The 19,770-nt window shown below is 34.4% G+C and overlaps 1 protein-coding gene across 1 annotated transcript in view; it reads left to right on the top strand.

Annotated features, from left to right (window-relative positions):
• The window catches only part of DHX36 (DEAH-box helicase 36), a 52,745-nt gene that overhangs the window by 8,418 nt on the left and 24,557 nt on the right, over positions 1 to 19,770 (top strand). Inside the window, exons 3-13 of the mRNA XM_082744299.1 lie at positions 173 to 404; positions 3,284 to 3,322; positions 5,324 to 5,494; positions 7,455 to 7,534; positions 8,313 to 8,387; positions 8,531 to 8,697; positions 10,168 to 10,249; positions 14,480 to 14,620; positions 14,881 to 14,983; positions 15,355 to 15,442; positions 18,797 to 18,852. Coding sequence (XP_082600425.1) covers positions 173 to 404; positions 3,284 to 3,322; positions 5,324 to 5,494; positions 7,455 to 7,534; positions 8,313 to 8,387; positions 8,531 to 8,697; positions 10,168 to 10,249; positions 14,480 to 14,620; positions 14,881 to 14,983; positions 15,355 to 15,442; positions 18,797 to 18,852 — 1,234 coding nt within the window. The remainder of the gene's footprint in view (positions 1 to 172; positions 405 to 3,283; positions 3,323 to 5,323; positions 5,495 to 7,454; positions 7,535 to 8,312; positions 8,388 to 8,530; positions 8,698 to 10,167; positions 10,250 to 14,479; positions 14,621 to 14,880; positions 14,984 to 15,354; positions 15,443 to 18,796; positions 18,853 to 19,770) is intronic.

The following is a 19,770-nucleotide window of genomic DNA, read 5'->3' as shown; positions in this document are numbered from 1 at the left end:
ACCTATATACAGGGAGGGAAATCTTGAATTCATTATAAGAATCTATTTTCTTTATTGATCTAAGAAAAAATAGAAGCTGGTGATTTTGAAATAAATAGCATATTGTTTTGTTTTCAGGGTTTGAATGGCTCTTCATTTAGCCTTTTATCATTTTTTTATTTTGTCAAAATAGATATGGTACTGAATCTCCTACTGAGAACAAACCCAACTCAGAGAAGAAAGTTGAAAACCAGGAAAAGAAATTGATAAGTCAAGAAAAGAGAACATTCAGAATCAGGGACAAATATATGGACCGAGATTCTGAATATCTCTTGCAAGAAAATGAACCAGATGTAACTTTAGACCAACAACTCTTGGAAGATTTACAAAAGAAAAAAAGTGACCTCCGGTATATCGAAATGCAGGTAATGGAAAAGCAAGATGTGGAAAAAGTTTTTGTTGTTTCTTCTCACAATGGCTAAAAATGGATTTATGTTTAGAGGTACTACATGGTATAGATCAGTGGTATTTCAGTAGACCCCTGTGGGAATTCTTTCTTGTATACTAGAGAAGAGCAGTGGAAATGTAGGTGCGGTACAGTATAAACTAAGGTAGCCTGTCTTATCTACAGGACCTTATATAGTGAGGAGAAGGAATTAGTTTAACTTTTCTAGGCCAGGTTAGTGAGATATCATAAGAAACGAGGTGGTTAGAATTGTAAGGTTTCTAGACCATTTTATCCAACTCCTTCCTTTGACAGATGATGAAATTAAATCCCCAAAGTTATGCTGTGCTTATGCTTAACATTTGAGGATAGGACTATGACAAGAGCAAGAATTCTCCTGAGTTTTTCAATATGTTCTTTCCCTGCTAGGCAAGATATTTTAAGATCCCTTCCTGTTAAAACATAAGATTTATGCTTTGTGGATATTCTAAAGATAGATGTAATAAAATGTTCACATGTATTTTAAGAGAAAATATTGACAGACTTTTGAGGGCCATACTTTTAATATGCACATATCTACTGCCCTTGGTGAGAAAGCCAGAATATTACATATTCCATGGGAAAGAAAGGATCTGTTGACTGTCGCTGATGACCAGCAGGTGAGGTGAGGTTGTCCAGGGCTAGAATGCTGTAGCTCTTTGATGCCCATTTAGAAAAAATAAGATTTGAAGGCAGGAGATTTCAAGTTGAATTATTTCAGAATGTTGTGGTTAAGAGAAGAGCTTCTTTTATAGCTTAAGAAGAAGGAGAGTTAGCTACTGTCTGCTTTGTATGGAGGACAGAACTCAAATTCTGAAGATGAGTGATCTAATTCAAAGGAAGTGAGGAGAAGAAATGCACCCAACATAATAATAGTTGATCTTCTTATTGGCTTGACAATTGCAGACACTTCACATGTGCTACATCATTTAAACCTCCCAAAAGCTCTGTGTAAGGTTACATAGCTCTGTTATATAGAGGAGGAAAAAGAATCTTATGTTAAATGGCCTATCTACAGTTGCACAACTAGTAAAAGAATCAGGTTTAAAATTCAGATGTGTTTAAGACCTCAACTTTTTAATCCTTGTTGGTAATATGCCATTTTTTTGGTATCATTCATATAATAAACATTAATTTGCCACTTGCTAAATGCCTGTCATTGTGCTCTGTTTTCTGAAAATTAAGACATTTCCTGCCCTCAGGCAGCGTGTAATCTCATTTCTCTGTTATCTCCGGATTACAGCCCAAAATTAGGAAATTAGAAATTTGGTTTGTCTATCTTGAGAAAGAATACTGGGTTTTAACTGGTTTCATCAGCATTACATGTTTAAAAAGCAAAAGTGATTACTGCTAGTTTCAAGTTTAATGTGTTAGCTTATATATACTTACATATTGAGATGGTTACATTTGAATACATGAAGTAATTTTAGAAATCAGTAAATGTTTTAAATAATTTAAATATAATTTAAAAATTACCGAGAAAATTGTGGCAACTTGTTATTTCAGATTGCTAGAATTCATTTAAGTCATTGTATTGACCCTTTTTATGGTACTGATAAGAATAAGAATTACCTGATTGACCATATCAAGCATGATAACTGTAGTTAATAATGCTGCACTGTATATTTGAAAGTTGCTTAGATCTTCAAAGTTATCATCTGAAGGGGATAAAAATGGCAAATATGTGGTGATGGATATTAACTAGACTTATTGTGGTAATCATTTCACAGCATACAAAGATGTTGAATCTTTATGTTGGTACACTTGAAAGTAATACAATGTTAAATGTAAATTATATCTCAATAGAAAAAAATAGTTGGGGATTTTTTTAGTCTCCTATTTTGACAAGTAGGCAAAAAATAAGGGTGTTTCAAGAAATAAAAATTTGGAAAAAATATGATGGCAATAGGACAGTTCTAGTTTTATGTGTTTTTTTTTTTTCCCCTTTACAATAAAGGGAGTTTGTTTAAAGCTGTGGTTTATTTTTTTATACCACTGAAGTTTTTTCATGTAGGTAGGTTATTGTAAACCAGAGCACTCCTAAGTGTATGTCATTTTTGTGTAGTGTAGGTTTAAGATTCCATAAGTTTTCCAAATTAAAAAAACATTATCAAATAAAGATACAGAAATTCACCATCTCCTCTCGAGTATTCCAGTTATAATTCACCAAAAATTTGTTAAGTAGCTTTTATGCATCAGAAACTGCTACTTGCTTTTTTTAATAAAGGTTTTTCATGCAGATTTCGTAGCAACCCTATGAGACAAAACTTTTGAGGGATTCAGGATCCAAGTTTGACTTAAGATCACAGTTCTTAAATGGCAGTACCAGATTTTCCCATTTCAGATATTACTTGTTTTAAATTTTCTTTTATTCTCAAACGCCAGTACCCAGCAATAATCTGCTCCAGTGCCTAGTGCATTATTAAATGGTGGATTGATGGGTGGGAAAATGACTGTGACATGGAAAACAAATCTAAGATGAATATGTAAAATAAAAAATGGTAAAAGTAACTTAGAGATTATAAGAATACTGTTTGGTGACAGATGAGATTTCATTTTACTGCCATTATTTAAGAAAGTATCTCCATTCTGTTGACTGTAATAGAATTCTCTTTTTCAGTGTTTCAAAAATAAAGGATTGCTAAGTACATTAGTCCTTTCTATAAAAATTCTTTTTTAGGTCTTGGTACTTGACATAAGCTGTAAGGTAATAAAAATATTTTGGGATTCTAGTATATTTAAGATATATTCTGATTACCATGATTATAATTTGATTACATTTGTTTCGTGAAAATTAAAAATAGTTTTTTTAATTTTCAGCATTTCCGGGAAAAGCTGCCTTCATATGGAATGCAAAAGGTAAAATGAATGTACAGTATTTAATTTGATTTGCAAAATACTTAAATAGAATTTTTAAAAATCTGTATATCAAGAAAAAATGTAAATGGGCCTTCCCCTAAAGGGTATTTTTTTTTTTAAGATTTTATTTATTTGACTGAGAGAGGGAACACAAGCTTGGGGAGTGGGAGAGGGAGAAGCAGGCTTCCCACCCAACAGGGAGCCCAATGTGGGGCTCGAACCCAGAACTCTGGGGCACAACCCAAGCTGAAGGTAGATGATGCCTAATGACTGAGCCACAGGCACCCCCTTAAAGTGTATTATTGAAAGTTCATTTTAGTCTTGAATTTTTGAAGGCCCAAAAGAAAAAAATGATCATGAAACAGTTTTCCTTAAGTTTTCTCATTTCTGTCAATAATTGAAATCTTTAGAACTCCAAAAATGGAATTTTTATATATGTTACTTTGGATAAATACCCTTTTCTTACTTTGAGAACAAACATTTTAATTAATATTGAGGCACTACTGAAAATAGTGATTTAATTTTTTATGTTTTATTATGCAGTCACCTGAGAATAATATAGTTCCCTATCCTGCTCTGTTCTCTCAGCATTGCTTTGTTTTGATTTTGGTTTTCATAGCACTAACTACAACCTGCCATAGTGTGTCTTTCCTTTTTAAGCCATTTTAAGTTCTTGAGGAGAGTGTTCACTATGTATTACTTGACTCGGTACAGTTCCTGATACTCTCTCAACCCCCAGTTAATAATTGTTGAGTGAATAAGTCCCATATCGCTTCTCTGTATTTACAAGCTATAATTTCAGTGTTCAGTCTTGGAACTTGTTCTGATAAATATATTGTGTTAGAGTAGATGGACAAATTTTTTAAATTGGGTTTTTTAATTAAACTTTTGTAGATAAAAGTCACCTCTAATACCTCTTTGAAGTAGTAGGATGGTTTTATTAATACAGTGTCTATTACTATTAAAATATTAGTGTTTGTAATTTTTAAGAAAAAATATCTTTACCAAATACAAGGTTTTCCAGATAATTGAAGTTTACCAATTTGATTTAGGTATTTAAAAACTTTATTGTAATTAACTGAAAGGAAATAATCTTAAGATAAATTACACTCTTTCTTGTTCTTTAAGACAGTGTACAAAACTTTTTCTGAAGGTAGAGCCATATTGAATGGGTTGTGATACAACTTTAATATCCTTAGTGTTATTTAGGTATTGGGATTCGTCTTGTACTCAGTAGCCATACAAATCAGCAGTTATTTTTTTATTAAAGATTTTATTTATTTAATTGACAGATCACAAGTAGTCAGAGAGGCAGGCCGAGAGAGAGGGGGGAAGCAGGCTCCCTGCTGAGCAGAAAGCCCAATGTGGGGCTTGATCCCAGTACCGTGGGACCATGACCTGAGCCACAGGCAGAGGCTTTAACCTACTGAGCCATCCAGGTGCCCCACAAATCAGCATTTTCTTTTATCAGTGTTCATTCTTATGCATAAAACTTACCTGTTGTCTCTTATTCTTTTTGGTGTGTTTTCTTCTTCTTTTTTTTTTAATTTGGTGGTGGTGGTGGTGTGTTTTGTTAACAGTGCCTTGCTTTCTTCTTTTTATAATTTGGTGCTGCTTTTCTTTTGAAAAACAGGTGGATCCAATACCCATACTGCCAGCATTGCATTTAACAAACTTTAACAAAAGCATTAATACATATATATTTTTAAAGATTGTATTTATTTATTTGACAAGCAGAGAGCACAAGTCGGCAAAGAGGCAGGCAGAGAGAGAGGTGGAAGCAGCCTCCCTGCTGAGCAGAGAGCCCAATGCGGGGCTTGATTCCAGGACCCTGGGATCATGACCTGAGCCAAAGGCAGCGGCTTTCACACACTGAGCCATCTAGGGGTTCCTAATATGTTTGTTAAAAGCAGTTACCTTCAGTTTGATAGAATTGTGATTATTAATTTTTGGACTTGATCACCATATGATGTCCTTCACTTATTTTCCATTTTGAAATAGGAATTGGTAAATATGATTGATAACCATCAAGTAACAGTAATAAGTGGTGAAACTGGATGTGGAAAAACTACTCAAGTTACTCAGTTCATTTTGGATAACTACATTGAAAGAGGGAAAGGATCCGCATGCAGGATAGTTTGTACACAGCCAAGAAGAATTAGTGCCATTTCAGTAAGTAATGTCTCACTTTTTAAAATTCTCCACTTTTTATTTTCCATTCTCCTAGTCTTGCTCGAAATAAACAGGTTTTGAACGTTTGTAGTGACTTCTTAATTAGGTTTAGGATATGTTCCTATGAAAGCAGGTATTTGGTAGTAAACACCAAAAGCTCTAATGACCTCTTACTGCTAATAGGTGCTCAAGTTTAAGTATAAATGCAGGCAAATTTTAGTATAAAACTAGAAGAATAAAAAGCTGATAAATTTTTATAGGATTATAAGCTGCGAAAAGTGTCCATCCATATAGATGCTTTAAATTTTACTCCTTCATTCATTCAGTATTATTTTTTGGTTCTGTTTTTTCAGTAAGTACACTGGTGGTGAAAGCAGGAAGCCTTGCAGTATTTTAACTGCACTTTTAAGTTTTTAATGCAGCTTTTCAATAAGAGGGAATTCATCATTTTAAAAAAAGGGCATTGTTTTAGGTTTATCCTGTTAATAGTTGTAAGTACATGTTTAGGGCAAACAGCAGTTTTGTTTGTTCAGTTAGATGACCTAGTTAAATGTATGGGTTATATGTTCTTTAAGGATGTTTGGGTTTCTGACAGCATTTGATGTGTATAGTAAGTTTATTTCAGTGTTGTAATTTTATATGTAAATTTCAATTATAAGAATTTATGGTTTTGTTTAGTTACATGATAGTCTATTATCTCTAAGTCATTTAGTACAGAATCTGGTTAGGAGCTGCATTACCAGTTAAGGCAGTATTTTGGAGGAAATACAGTATGCATCTTAACTGATTTCTAAGAAATACTATTTAAAGAAGTACAGTAACAGTCTTTGGTACATTCATATTCCTAGGAAATACATAAAATCACAACAGTGAAAACCCACTTTTGTTATAATACAATTATAAAGCTAGATTTAAGTAAGTTAATATTATTTTCATTAATACAGCATTACCATATATATTGACAGTATAAAGATATGCTAACTAGGTTACTTTTTATTTATTTTTCCAAGATCTGTTAATACTTGAATGGGCAATTTAATAAGTAATAAAAAGTGAAATAATTAAGTCCATTAATACAGGATATACTGGCTGGAAAGTTCTACTTCTGAAGTATTGTTTCTTAATTATGCCATTTTCTGTTTCTAATCTCATGAATCAGTGTTCTGTCACAAGATGACTGTGGTTACTTTTAGTTACATAAATCAGTATTGGATTATAATAAAATTTCATCAGTTCCAAGTTCATCTTTGGCCGCCATAACTTTTAGGATACGACCAACAACCAGGAATTAAGCAACAGCAATCTCTATTAAGAAGAAACAAACAAAAAACTGGAGAAAGAAAAGTATCAACATGTATTTACCCTCAAATTATACACAAGTTTTATAAGCTTAACTATGGTTTTAATGTGGCTGTTGTTTTTGGGGTTTTTTGTGTTTTTTTTTTTTTTTTTAAGATTTATTTATTTATTTGATGGAGAGAGGGAACACAAGCAAGGAAAGTGGGAGAGGGAGAAGCAGGCTCCCCGTGTTGAGCAGGGAGCCGGATACAGGACTTGATCCCATGACTCTGGGATCCTGACCTAAGTCAAAAGCAGATGTTTAATGCCTGAGCAGCCCAGGCGCCTCCCTGATTTTAACTCTTAGTCAAAAAAAGTCAAAAAGAAAGGTAGAATGATGCTGTAGAAAAGCACTTTGAAAATAATGATGAGAGAGAGTTTGGCCGTGGAGGGCTTTATAAGAGGAGGTGAAAAGTGAATTGAAGAAGCAAGTAGTCTGGAGCTTTTAAGGAACAACACACAGTTTTAGATCCCTGGGATTCTAGTATCTGTCTCTATTTTTTTAACTCTGGAAAAACTGATAAACATTTTTTCAATAAAATCAGATTTTTTGGATATTCCACATGTTCTTCCTAAAGGAAATTATATATTTTTTTGTAAATGTCTTTTATTTTGCTAAAAGGTCGCAGAGAGAGTGGCTGCAGAAAGGGCAGAATCTTGTGGCAATGGTAACAGTACTGGATACCAGATTCGTCTCCAGAGGTAAAGAACATTCACCTGTTGTGTCAGGTAGATTTTAGTGAAACTGTGAAGTTAGAGATTAAGGAGAAAAATGTTCCCTGTTGTTACGCTGATTATGATTAAAATTAACATCTAAAGTAACTACAGTATAGGAAGCTTGCAACTTTTTAAATCCAAACAGGAGTTTTAAATATGCCTTTTAAAATATGCTCTACATTATGAAACAGCTAAAGAAATAACTTTACATGCTTTTACATTATTAAATGGCTAGAGAAATAACTTTTTCCTGGATGTATATCAATAGGCCATTGCACACGAAAGGAGTTGGTGTCTCATATCTTTTGCTATCACCATCCCAACTGACTATTGATTCTGGTATCTTTAACCCCCTCTTCACTCCCTTATATTTCTATAGCCCTTTTCTGGAGCTCAGGATTCCATTTATCTTTTTAAGTGAACTGATTTTCCAATCACTGAATAGAAGTTTAGGCCCCTGTGTATTAAGTTCTGTTACTGGATATGCCTGGTTACTGGTATGTAAGTTATGTTAATAGTTATGCCTTTAAAAAGACATCATTAATATTGTATCATGACAGTGAAAATAATGTATAGTGCACTTGAATGTAGTATTACACATTAGTCTGTTACAGTAGGCATTCTTAGGACCAAAAACTTACTGTGAAGATTTTCATTAAAACTGTAAGCAGTTTTAAATTGAAGATTTTCTTTTAAACTTTTGTGGTGCTAATTTGTTAGTAAAGAAGACCAAAAACTGTTAACTCCTATCTTTCATTCACAGTCGGTTGCCAAGGAAACAGGGTTCTATCTTATACTGCACAACAGGAATCATCCTGCAGTGGCTCCAGTCAGACTCGTGAGTATGTTTCACTTCAGGACAGACATTTTGTTAAACATTATCAAAGATGTAATTGTTAAATTGGATTTTACTAGTTGTGGAGGTAGAATGGTTCAGTTTTTAAATTTTTACTAAGTTACATACTTAACACTTTTGCTTAGGCATTTGTCCAGCGTTAGTCATATTGTGCTTGATGAAATCCATGAGAGAAATCTACAGTCAGATGTTTTAATGACGGTTATTAAAGATCTTCTCAGTTTTCGACCTGACCTGAAAGTGATATTGATGAGTGCGACTTTAAATGCTGAGAAATTTTCAGAATATTTCGGTAAGTAAGTTTTTATGATTATTGCTTTAGAAAGTTACCACAAAGACACTGAATTGAGAGTTAAAAAAAAAAAAAAGAATATATTGTTAGGTATAAAGTAGTTAAAATGAGGGTTTAGCAATTATTTTAAGTATTCAGGAGAATACTGTAAGTTGTCTTAAATAGCTGAGACTATCTTTCTAGTTACAACAGATCACTAGAGAAGTGAGCCTATTTTTAAAAGGCAGCATCGTCTGTGTTAGAGTGAAGACATGTAGATTTTTGGTGCTACCATCAGATAATAATTTAAGGTGGCATCTGTGAAGTCAAATCAAAGGTTTGAATAATTTTTTGAACACTTTTTCGTTATTATTCTGTGGCATTTATGTACTATCACAGGCTAGGGTGGCAGTTTGCTGGTAATTATAGTAGTGACCACTTATGGAACACCTTTAGTATGCCAGATGTGCTCTATTTGGCACTTTGTCTTCATTAATCTTCATAACACCTTTTGAGGTAAGTGCTATTATTCCCATTTTTATAGGTGTCTTTCCCAGTGTGCTTTATAATGGTTGCATAATTAAGAGACGGTTGAGAGGATTTGAAACTAAATTTAACTAGCTGTAGAATACATTTTTTTAATATTATGCCTCTTTTCCCTTACAGTCATGAGGGAAGGAGAGGAAAATAGTAGATGGGATTAAAATGGAATAGAGCTCTATTTAAATATAAATATTTAAAAATAAATATAAATATTTAAATATTCTTATATTCAGCTTGGTTGACCTTCAGAGACCCGTGAAATTAGTTGATTGTATTATGTCTTATTTTTTGTGTGTGCAGTGAACTATTCAGAGCTAACATTGAGTAACTTGCTCAGACTTGGGAGAGGCAGAGCTGTGATACCACTTCAGATATTTTGATCTGTGATGCAGTGTTGTTCTTTGTCTCTAGTGTGTCTTGCTTGTTTTGCTTGGTATGAAATACTAAGTAACATTAAGTAACAGTACTAGGAGACAGTTATTTTAACTGGTGATTCTAGAAAGTAGGTAACACTTCAATATTTCGTTATTGTCTTGTTTTGATTGCTTTTTCTCTTTTCCTAATTCTGGGGGCCATAGGAGTACTGCTTCTTAAGTTGATTTCAATAAAACTTGGGTTCTGATGGTACCATCTTGTTTAATGATGGGGAGGAAATAGACCTCAAGTAATGAGTTTTGAGTCCAACTTAAAGTGCCCTATTCTTTGTATTTTGGGTTACTTTGTAGAACTCTGAGGTGTGTGTACAGTTTGTAGCAGTAAAATGGTAGTGAACAGTAGACTGCTAGTTCATTAAACTCCATATGAAAAAATAGGGTAGAACTGTGAAAGTGCCAGGACCATTTCTGAACTTAAGAAAGAGAGTTATTGGCCTCTTTCTTGTCTGTTGATTTTTTTTTGTTTTTTTTTTAAACATTTGAGTACAGATTTATCTTTTGTCTGCCATAATAGGTAACTGTCCAATGATACACATACCTGGTTTTACTTTCCCGGTTGTGGAGTATCTTTTGGAAGATATAATTGAAAAAATAAGGTAAGTAAATATTAGGAAATAAAAGAGATGTAAAAATATTAATGTGTCACCTTTTGTTTTGTCGATCTTTACTCTCAGAAACTCTTTTTTAGCCACTTCCAAGACCCATTGTTTTTGTTTTTGTTTTTTATATCAGTGATTCCGAAACTGGGTTGCACATTAAACTCACCTGGAGTCTTTTAAAGTCCAGATGCCCCATTTTCACGCCCTACCAAAATTACATTACAAAGTCTGGGCTGGTAGCCAACCATCAGAGTTTTTTAAGGATCCCTGGGCAGCCGAGTTTGGGAGTCTTTGTCCTTAGTGCTTAAATATCTCTTCTGATTCACCTACCTGGTTTTCATTCTTCTTTGCTGGCTTCCATTGCCTATCTTTTAAATAGGATTTCCTCTGAGGGTTCTTAATTATCCTTTTCTCAGTCTTTTATGGTTTCACTGTGCAACCTATTTCCATGACCATAGTTACATATTTTCACAGCTCTCAGAACTGAAGCTCTATATGAATATTAAATTTGGAATCTGACTCTGTACTCAATAGCATTCTAGTACATTAGACACCCTCAACCTCACATTTTTCCAACTAAAAATGTTATACCCAAAGTTAAAACGAATGGGCCTTTCAGTGGTTACTGGCATGATCCTCTCCACCCCTTGTTTAAGTTGTAAATCAAAAGAACTAATATCAAGCAGTTAAGTACCAGAATATGTTACCTGCTTTACATGCTTTAGTAACTAACTTAGTCCAAATCATTCTGTACTCCTGCCTGCCCCACAACACAAACCTGAGAGCATTCTCCTTGAACATGCCTTCTTGTTTTTATTTCTTCTACTTAAGGTCTTCATTATCTCTTCTGTACTTAAAGTTCTTCTTTTGGCACTTTTGTGTTCACTGTCACATACATAGTTTTCTACAAAATCTGGTTAAGTGCCCATTCTTCCCCTAGTCATGCCTCTTGAGATTACTCTTTCAAAACTTGTTTAAGGACCTTCAGTTTTAAAAACAGTTCTTAATATTCTATTTATTGAGGGAAACCATTTTGTATTTAGAAAACTATGTGCTGTAATCATAAAACTAACAACTAACACTCATTCACAATGACTTTATCATGTCTTGAGAATAGTAATAAAACCTAGAACTGCTTTTTATCTTTCACAAAGTTGATACTACATTAATTTAGAACTAGGACTATGCTTTGTTTTCCTAAATCATTTCCCTAAATTAATATAGTTGTCAGTTACGGCATATATAGGTAGATTGATAAATTTAGAGAAAAACTTGTTTAAGGACTTCTGTGTTTTGTCATGGCCTATAGCAGAATACCTCAGCTGGTATGCCCAAATTATTGATCCCTTCAATACCCAGGCCATTAGCTACCAGCAGCCTCCTCTAGGGGACTATACCAAATTATATTTGACTTTCTTGATGAGAGAAGGGTTGGGAAAACACAGCCTGTAAGATCGGGTTCCAGTTCCTTAGCTAGTCATCGCGAGGTTCTTTACAATCTGGCCCCGTCTTTTTCTAGCCTTATGCATCTCATGGCTTATGCATGCTAAATGCACCATTCCCTAATATGCCAGCCAGTGCCCTTTCATTCAAGCACTTTATGCTTTATTACATGCTGTGTTCTCCTCTTAGACTTACATGTGCCACTCTCTCCTTCTTTTATATATATAAACTCAGTTATGTAATTATAAATCCCAGCTTCACTGCCTATTAAGCCTTGTCTTATTCCTCCTCATCTGGACTCCTATATCACTTTTATCATCTCTCTTATAATATTTAACATATTGCCATGTAGTGTATATTTATATTTGCTTCTTACACTAGACTACAGATTTTGGGAGGTCAAGAATTTTGTCCTGTTCATCTCTGTAACTGCTGCACACTGCTGCACAGTATCGTGCCTGGCCTGTAGTAAACATGGGAATAAATACATAGACCGATGTAGAAACACTTGAGATTTTTCAAAGTCACAGCTTGCTTGTTATGTGAAAAAAACAGGAAGTAGTAGTGGTAGTGGGAAGGTGAAAACAAAGATCCTACAGCATATTCTACATGGAGAAAAGCTGAATTTTGTGTGCACATTTATTTATCAGATTCTTACTATATGTCTTGCATAAAGTTTATGTGCACTAGGGTCTGAGCATAAACAAGGAAAGACTTGGTACATATCTTCAGAGCTTATATGTGGACAGACACAGAAGCTGTCAGGCAAAGTAGCAGCAGAAGTAAAGAATATATTGCAAATGAGATTATATAGCAGGGATAGACTGGGCAAGTCAGGAAAGCAGTGAAACTTGGAGTAGGAAAGAGGGTAATGTATATGTCAGAGAGGGTAGAACATATAAAAGTATGAGAGAGTATCTTGGTCTCTGATGCTCTGGTATTGTCATCAGTAAGCTTTATTGTTGCATTCCTTTGATTCCACCATTTGTCTCACTTCCTACTGTGGCACATTTACCAGTTGTTTTCTAATAGAATAACAGGTGACAGCTTGCCAGCAGTGAGAGTGAAGTTTCAGGAGACAGTTCTCTGAAGTTATTAAATGATGAATTGCGTTCTTAAGCTCCCTGGAAGGCAGGGAATGTTCAAAGAACTGTAGCTGAAGGAAGGGTCTGTTGAAGAAAAGAGATGGTGTCTGTGCACTTGTCATTCCCTAGTCAGTCCTAAGTGGGGAATTGAAGGAGTATAGTCCTTCGACAGAAGTTTTCAAGAGAAGCTCTCAGCTCTCCCTTCCCAGAAGAAGAGCTGCACTGTAGGGATGTAAGAGGGAAGGAAGCAGGGTGAGATGATACGGAGGATTGTCACTGGTCATTTGGGCTCTGGGGGGTTGAAGGTTACCTCTGTTTTTTGGAACTGTGGGTCCATCCTGCTGACTAGGACTAATCTCTGTCTCAGGTTGCCCTACCTCAAGTTGATGCCTCTATATGTATCGAAGACTTAGGGGAATCCTGGGTCACAGGTACTGAATATAGGGAAGGGGATTAACACTTTCTGGGTGCCTACTATGTGTCAGGCACTGTGCTTTATTTTATTGGATTTTTCTTTTGTTCTCGTGCCTGTGTAATTATAAGAGTTTTAATTTCTCAAACAAGCAAACAGAAGGGTAGAGGCATATACCTTGTCCAGGGTCACCCAGGTAATCAGTGGCAGAGCAAGGACAGTATTCCAGTTCTGTCTAATTCTAAAGACCATGCTCCAAATCCCCCTGTTGGATCTAGGTGCTCTCTTCCTAGGCAAACTCAGAGGGGTTTTGAAGTTCAAGTGCAGTTACTTTTTTTTTTTGTCTTTTTTTTTTTTGTCTTTTCCCACCCCATGCCTCTCCAAACCCACTTGAATTAGGTGGCATTCTTAGGGAGATGCACCTCTGTTTTTAGCAGTCACTATGGCATGATGGAGTCATGGCATAATACTGGACTGACACATAAGAGTACTGATTCTGGCTCTACTATTTAGCTCTGACTATAGGATGGAGCAGAATTAAGATAAATTATCTGAATTTCCTGGGGCACTAATTAAAATTCTAGATTAGCAAACCCCAGCCAGACCCACTGAATCCTAATTACAAGGGATTGAATTCAGGACTCTATATTTTTATTTATTTATTTATTTATTTAAAAGATTTTATTTATTTGACAGAGATCACAAGTAGAGAAGCAGTCAGAGAAAGGGGAGGGAAGCAGTCTCCCCACTGAGCAGAGAGCCAATGTGGGGCTTGATCCCAGGACCCTGAAATCATGACCTGAGCCAAAGACATAGACTTAACCCCCTTAGCCACCCAGGTGCCCCAGGATTCTATATTTTATAAGCTCTCTGTGGGATTCTTATGTGCACTCAGGTTTGGAAATCCTGTATTCAAAATCTGAGTATTCCACTAGGCATTTACTATTATTTTGGACTTAGGTTAATGTTAACTTTGTAAACTTGAAAAGTAAAAGTGACTCTAGTATTAACTTTTTTTTTATTTTGTCTGCTAATAATGATGATCTAGAGGTTTTTATATACTTTGGCAGATGGTTTTATATACTTTGGTTTTATATACTTTGGTAGACATCTGAAATGTCAGATCTTATAAATTAATGAATAGTTGTAAATAAACATTTAATTAGCTTTCACTAGAAAGCATAATGAAAATGTTCTTTAAAATCCAAATGTAAAAAGTCATAGATATTTGCTAAAACCAGAAGAGTTTCCAAAAAGTGAAGCTATTTAAGAATGTTTTTATTTTAGATATGTTCCAGAACAAAAAGAACACAGGTCTCAGTTTAAGAGGGGTTTCATGCAAGGGCATGTAAATAGACAGGAAAAAGAAGAAAAAGAAGCAATCTATAAAGAACGCTGGCCAGATTATGTAAGGGAACTGCGAAAAAGGTAAGTGGGTTTTTTGGGGGTTTTTTTGTGTGCGTTATGTTTTGTTTTAATTTTTTACAGCACAGGATCTGAATAACTAAAACAAAAAAGCAGAGTTTGTCTTCTTGAACTTGTTCATAACTGTTATTCCAGTAATTCTTTTCTATATTTTAATTGTTTTTCCACGTTTGCCAATTGAGTTAATTTTTAGGATTTTGTAGCAAGTTGAACCTTAGGAAACTTTATCAGGTGTTTGATGATTTTCTGTTTAACTTTGATAGGTATTCTGCAAGTACCGTAGATGTTCTGGAAATGATGGATGATGATAAAGTTGATCTGAATTTGATTGCTGCCCTCATTCGACACATTGTTTTAGAAGAAGAGGTTAGTTTATTGCTTTTTGGTGATATAATTTTAATTGTATTAATATAACAAGACCCTGAGGAAAGAAAAATAATTTTCTTAAATGCTTTTTAAAAATAGCATATGGAAGAAACTGTTTTAACACCAGAAATAGGAATCTCGAAATAACCAAGATTTAGGCTTTGATCTATTTAAAAGAAAGAGTAAACAAATGAAATATCTGGATTGTAAACCCTGTTTTTTTAAAGTGACCTTGTATTCTTCAGTTATAATCAGTAACAAATTTCTTAAGCTAATAGAATTTTAATGAAGACTTAAATATGTACAGAAGTTTACTTTTATTGTGTTTTGTTACATGATTTTTTTGTAATCATTATTTCCCCACCATACAGGATGGTGCAATATTGGTCTTTCTACCAGGCTGGGACAATATCAGCACTTTACATGATCTCTTGATGTCACAAGTGATGTTTAAATCAGGTATTACAGAAATGTATTTTATTGCAACTCCCAAGAATAGTACTTAAGTCATATGTAACATGGTTGTTTTCTTTTATTTCTAAGACTTGCTTTGAAGGCTGCCTTACTATAGGAACTTGGTGGTCTTAAGCCCAGCCTCGTTTTTTTTAAAAACTTAGATCTCTCTCTCTCAAAATAAAATTCTAGGTCACAAGATGAAGGTGTTAGGTATATGGTAAAGTTCTTAATTTGGTATTATAAGAATAGTTCTGCCCCTTTTCCTAAATTTGCCTAATAATATTGAGCCCTTAAAGTTAAGCTGTTGGAGCTCGAGGTGTTTTTTCACTCAATGCTGCACTTAGGCAGAAGCATAGGTTGAATTTTATCTCCTATCCCGGAGTTTCTCAGCTCAGACTGTACAACAAAGTCAATCATTAGTGGTGCTGCTTTAAAATTCGGATCCTCAAATCTATGAATGTGACTTGAACATCCGTAGTTCTTAAAAATTCCTCAGGTGAGGAAAGATGGGATTGGGAGGGAAACCAACCATAAGTGACTCTTAATCTCACAAAACAAACTGAGGGTTGCTGGGGGGAAGGGGTTTGTGAGAAGGGGGTGGGATTATGGACATTGGGGAGGGTATGTGCTTTGGTGAGTGCTGTGAAGTGTGTAAACCTGGTGATTCACAGACCTGTACCCCTGGGGATAAAAATATATGTTTATATAAAAAATAAAGAGAAGACTATTTAGAAACTAAAAAAAAAAAAAAAAAAAAAAAAATTCCTCAGGTGATTCTGATGCTTTAATATCATGTTTGAGAGACAAAATCTCTTAGGTTTTAGAGAAATACGTGAGGCCATTTTTCTCCCATAAAATTCGTCCAGAGCATTTTCAGGAATAATTACTAATACCAAATTGGTAGAATACGAAGCAAATTCTGTTTGGTATTTGGTAGTTCTGACTCTAATCTTTTGAAGTGTTTTGACACATTTTTCTAAGACACTAAAGATATTTTGGTCTAATTCTATTGGCTGAAATAGTAAAGCTGTATTTTTTATTCTTTGTTAAATCCCACTATAGTAATGCCTTTGAGACATTATCTGTAATTAAAAGTTACTTGCTATTCTCTAGTTGGAAAATGTTTTTATTTGATTACCATGACTTCTCTGTAATGAAATACTGATTTCTCTTTTCCTGGTCAGTGATAACCTTTCTTTATAGAAAAGCTGTAGTCATGATTAAACAGTGCAATTGAATTTTTTTTTTTTAAACTGGAATTTTTTTTGGGGGCTGAACCTTCTAATGTTGGCCCTCTCTTACCCCCAAAATAATTGCTACTGTATGATCTACTTCTAATTTCAAAAAACATGAGTGTATGTATTTACCAAGAAAAATACAGGAAAGATATACCAAAATTTAATACTATAATTTCTGAGGAAGTGTGGAAAGGGTACGATATTATAGATTACTGTAATTTTTATTAGTTTTCTAAAGAAGGAGGTATTAATTTATACTTTGACTACTAGCTCAATTCTTTTCTTTCAAAGTTTAACAAGAATGTTTTTTTTCTCAAGTTAAGTTTTAAAATTTAGGTTTAATAATCAGCTATACTGTTAGCCATTGTAGAAAGGTCAAAAAATTGTTCTAACTCCATACTGATTGAAAGGTAAATCTTGAAACCCAATTTACCGAATGTTTACCAGCTTTCTTACTGCCTAAGTGTGGATTCTGTTCCCACTGACTACTATAGTTGTGCAATATCAGCAGTCTAAATTGTGTTTGTCCCAGTTACAGTCTTCAACAGAATTATTTTTATTTTCAGTGTTTCACCTGGCTGCTGATTTTTTAACTTGTAATGAAACATTTAAACTTACAGAAAGCTTGGAGACTCATAATGCACATCATACTCCATTGATTTCTCTAGAGGCAACAGTTATTTTTGTGATCTAATTTTTTCCTTTTCAAAGTAAATTGCAGCTATCACGTTATCTCGAAAAATATATGCATCTCTAAAAATAGACAATTTTCTCTATAACCACAATGCCATTATCATACCTAACTCTTAAACATATCTAATAATCCAATCTGTAGTCAGATTTTCCCTGCGAAGTGTTTTTTATAACTAGTTCATTCACACTACAGAAAAACTTAAACCAGATAAGTCTTAATCTAGATAATCATTTCCGTACCCTCTTCACTTTCCGCATGGTAATGTCTTGTGGAAAATACTAGGTCCACCTAGACTTGATTTGTCTGAATCTGAATCCTGCTAGTGTCATTTCATTTGATCCTTTCTTACCTATACTTTTTATAAACTGGAAATTATATCTTAAGACTTTATCCAATTCGAGAAATATTTTTGGCTTGAGTATTGATTGAGTTGATGTGTATTTCATATTGTTTGAGAGTAAGTAATTCAGAGCATCCTTTTTAACAGTGTCATTTGCTTAACCACTTTTTACTACTTTTGAAGATTTGTAACCCTTATTCAGAGGGGCCTAGAGAGTTTGGAGACATCATATCTCCTTTGAATAGCAATTGTGGGTTTTTTTGTGGGGGGAAATACAGCTATCTTGAGTCATTTGGACACTGACTAGAGATTTAAGTGAGGTTGCATTTTTTTGTAACCGTAGATAAGCATGAAAGGACACTGACTAGAGATTTAAGTGAGGTTGCATTTTTTTGTAACCGTAGATAAGCATGAAATCTACCCTTGCTTCCTTAACACGCCCTTAGTTCCATCACTGATACTACACCAGACTTTCTCCCTAATAGCTAATATCCACGAACGGACTGAGTTGTTTCATTTTGAAACTTTAGGAATATGATTTCTTACATTTTTAATGAAATTGTGTTTAAAAATGTGGTTCACCTTTGGAATGCATTATATTTAGTCAGTGCTGTTTCTGTTATTTTTTAGCATAAAAATGGGCATGGAAATTAGGATATTTCCTAAGTAATGTGCTGTAAAAAAACCATATTCTCTATTAATTAAAATAGTGAGGATCACCCAGAGTCTACAGACTTACATTCATGTTAAAGCAAAATTTTCTGGTCTTCAATTAGGTGATGGGAATGGAGTTAGTGATGTTTTTCTAGCATAATTTGAAAAGATTGCTTCTAAGCTTAAGCATTTTTTAGGAATTTGGGGAATATGCTTATCAGTGTGCAATAAATTGACAATAAAATGTGAGCAAGAACTTGTTGGAGCACCAAGGAAAGAAGAAAATAAAAAGAAAAATTTGCCCTGACTATACATAAGAATATAAATAAGAGTTACATGGCTTAGCATCTCAACTATTGTTCTGTGTCTGTCTGCTGGAGCTTTTCTGCAGCTATTTATCTTAAAGTTTAATTTTCTTTTTAAATTTTCAGACAGGTTTCTTATTATACCCCTACATTCACTGATGCCTACAGTTAACCAGACACAGGTATATTCTTAAATTTATTCACTCTCTGTCTTTGAAATTGAGGCAAGCTTTAAGGGCTGTTTATTGTATGTTTTATTTTCTCTTATTTTTTAAAGGCAAATTTTCTAGTAATCCGTATATATAAAAAGTACTTCTTTGAGAATATTTGTAGATCAGTCTTCAGGGGATAATTGCACAAGAACTTGAATAACTGAGGGATATTAACAAACACTAGTTTTGTCAACATCAGGGAAAAGTTTAAAGATTGATTTCACCAATAACTTGTTTGGGTTTCATTTACCTGTGACCTACTAAAGCTTGATGTTTGAGATTTTTGATTTAATAGAATTAGTATATTTGTAGGCATGAGATTTCCTATTTTATCAATAATATATCATTATAGTTTTGAATGTGTTCTTTCTTTCACATTCAGGGATATCCCTAGTTAGAATACAGCTGTGTTCTCAAAGGCAAGATAGTTTTCAGGACTGCAGTGTCTGTAGGCCCAGGTAGAATGAGATTAATCAGAAGAAAATCTGTCTTCCCTTCTAGTTTTTCCACTTCTTTTCTAAGAATATATCAAGACAGGGGCAGCTGGATTGCTCAAGTTAGTTAGGTGCCTGACTCTTGATCTGGATTCAGGTCATGATCTTGGTGTTGTGAGATCAGGCCCCAAAGCGGGTTCTGCCTTGAGCATTGGGCTCTGCACTGAGCGTAGAGCCTGCTTGATATTCTCGCTCCTTTCTGGTGTGCGCATGCGCGCTCGCGCATGTGCCCGCATGCTCTTTCTCCCTCTGTCTCTCCCCAAAAAATAAATAAATAAATAATGACCTTTTTTATGGAGGCACTTTTAACGTGTTTCCTGCTGATACCATAGTCTAAGGCTTAGCCAGTTTAATTGGATAGAACGTGCATACCTAAAGGAAGATAGTAAAGAGA

The sequence above is a fragment of the Mustela nivalis genome (assembly GCF_964662115.1).
Source record: "Mustela nivalis genome assembly, chromosome: 1".
NCBI classification, from domain to species: domain Eukaryota; kingdom Metazoa; phylum Chordata; class Mammalia; order Carnivora; family Mustelidae; genus Mustela; species Mustela nivalis.
Note: the sequence above shows the minus strand (reverse complement) of the source record. Positions and strands in the feature narration are given on the sequence as shown.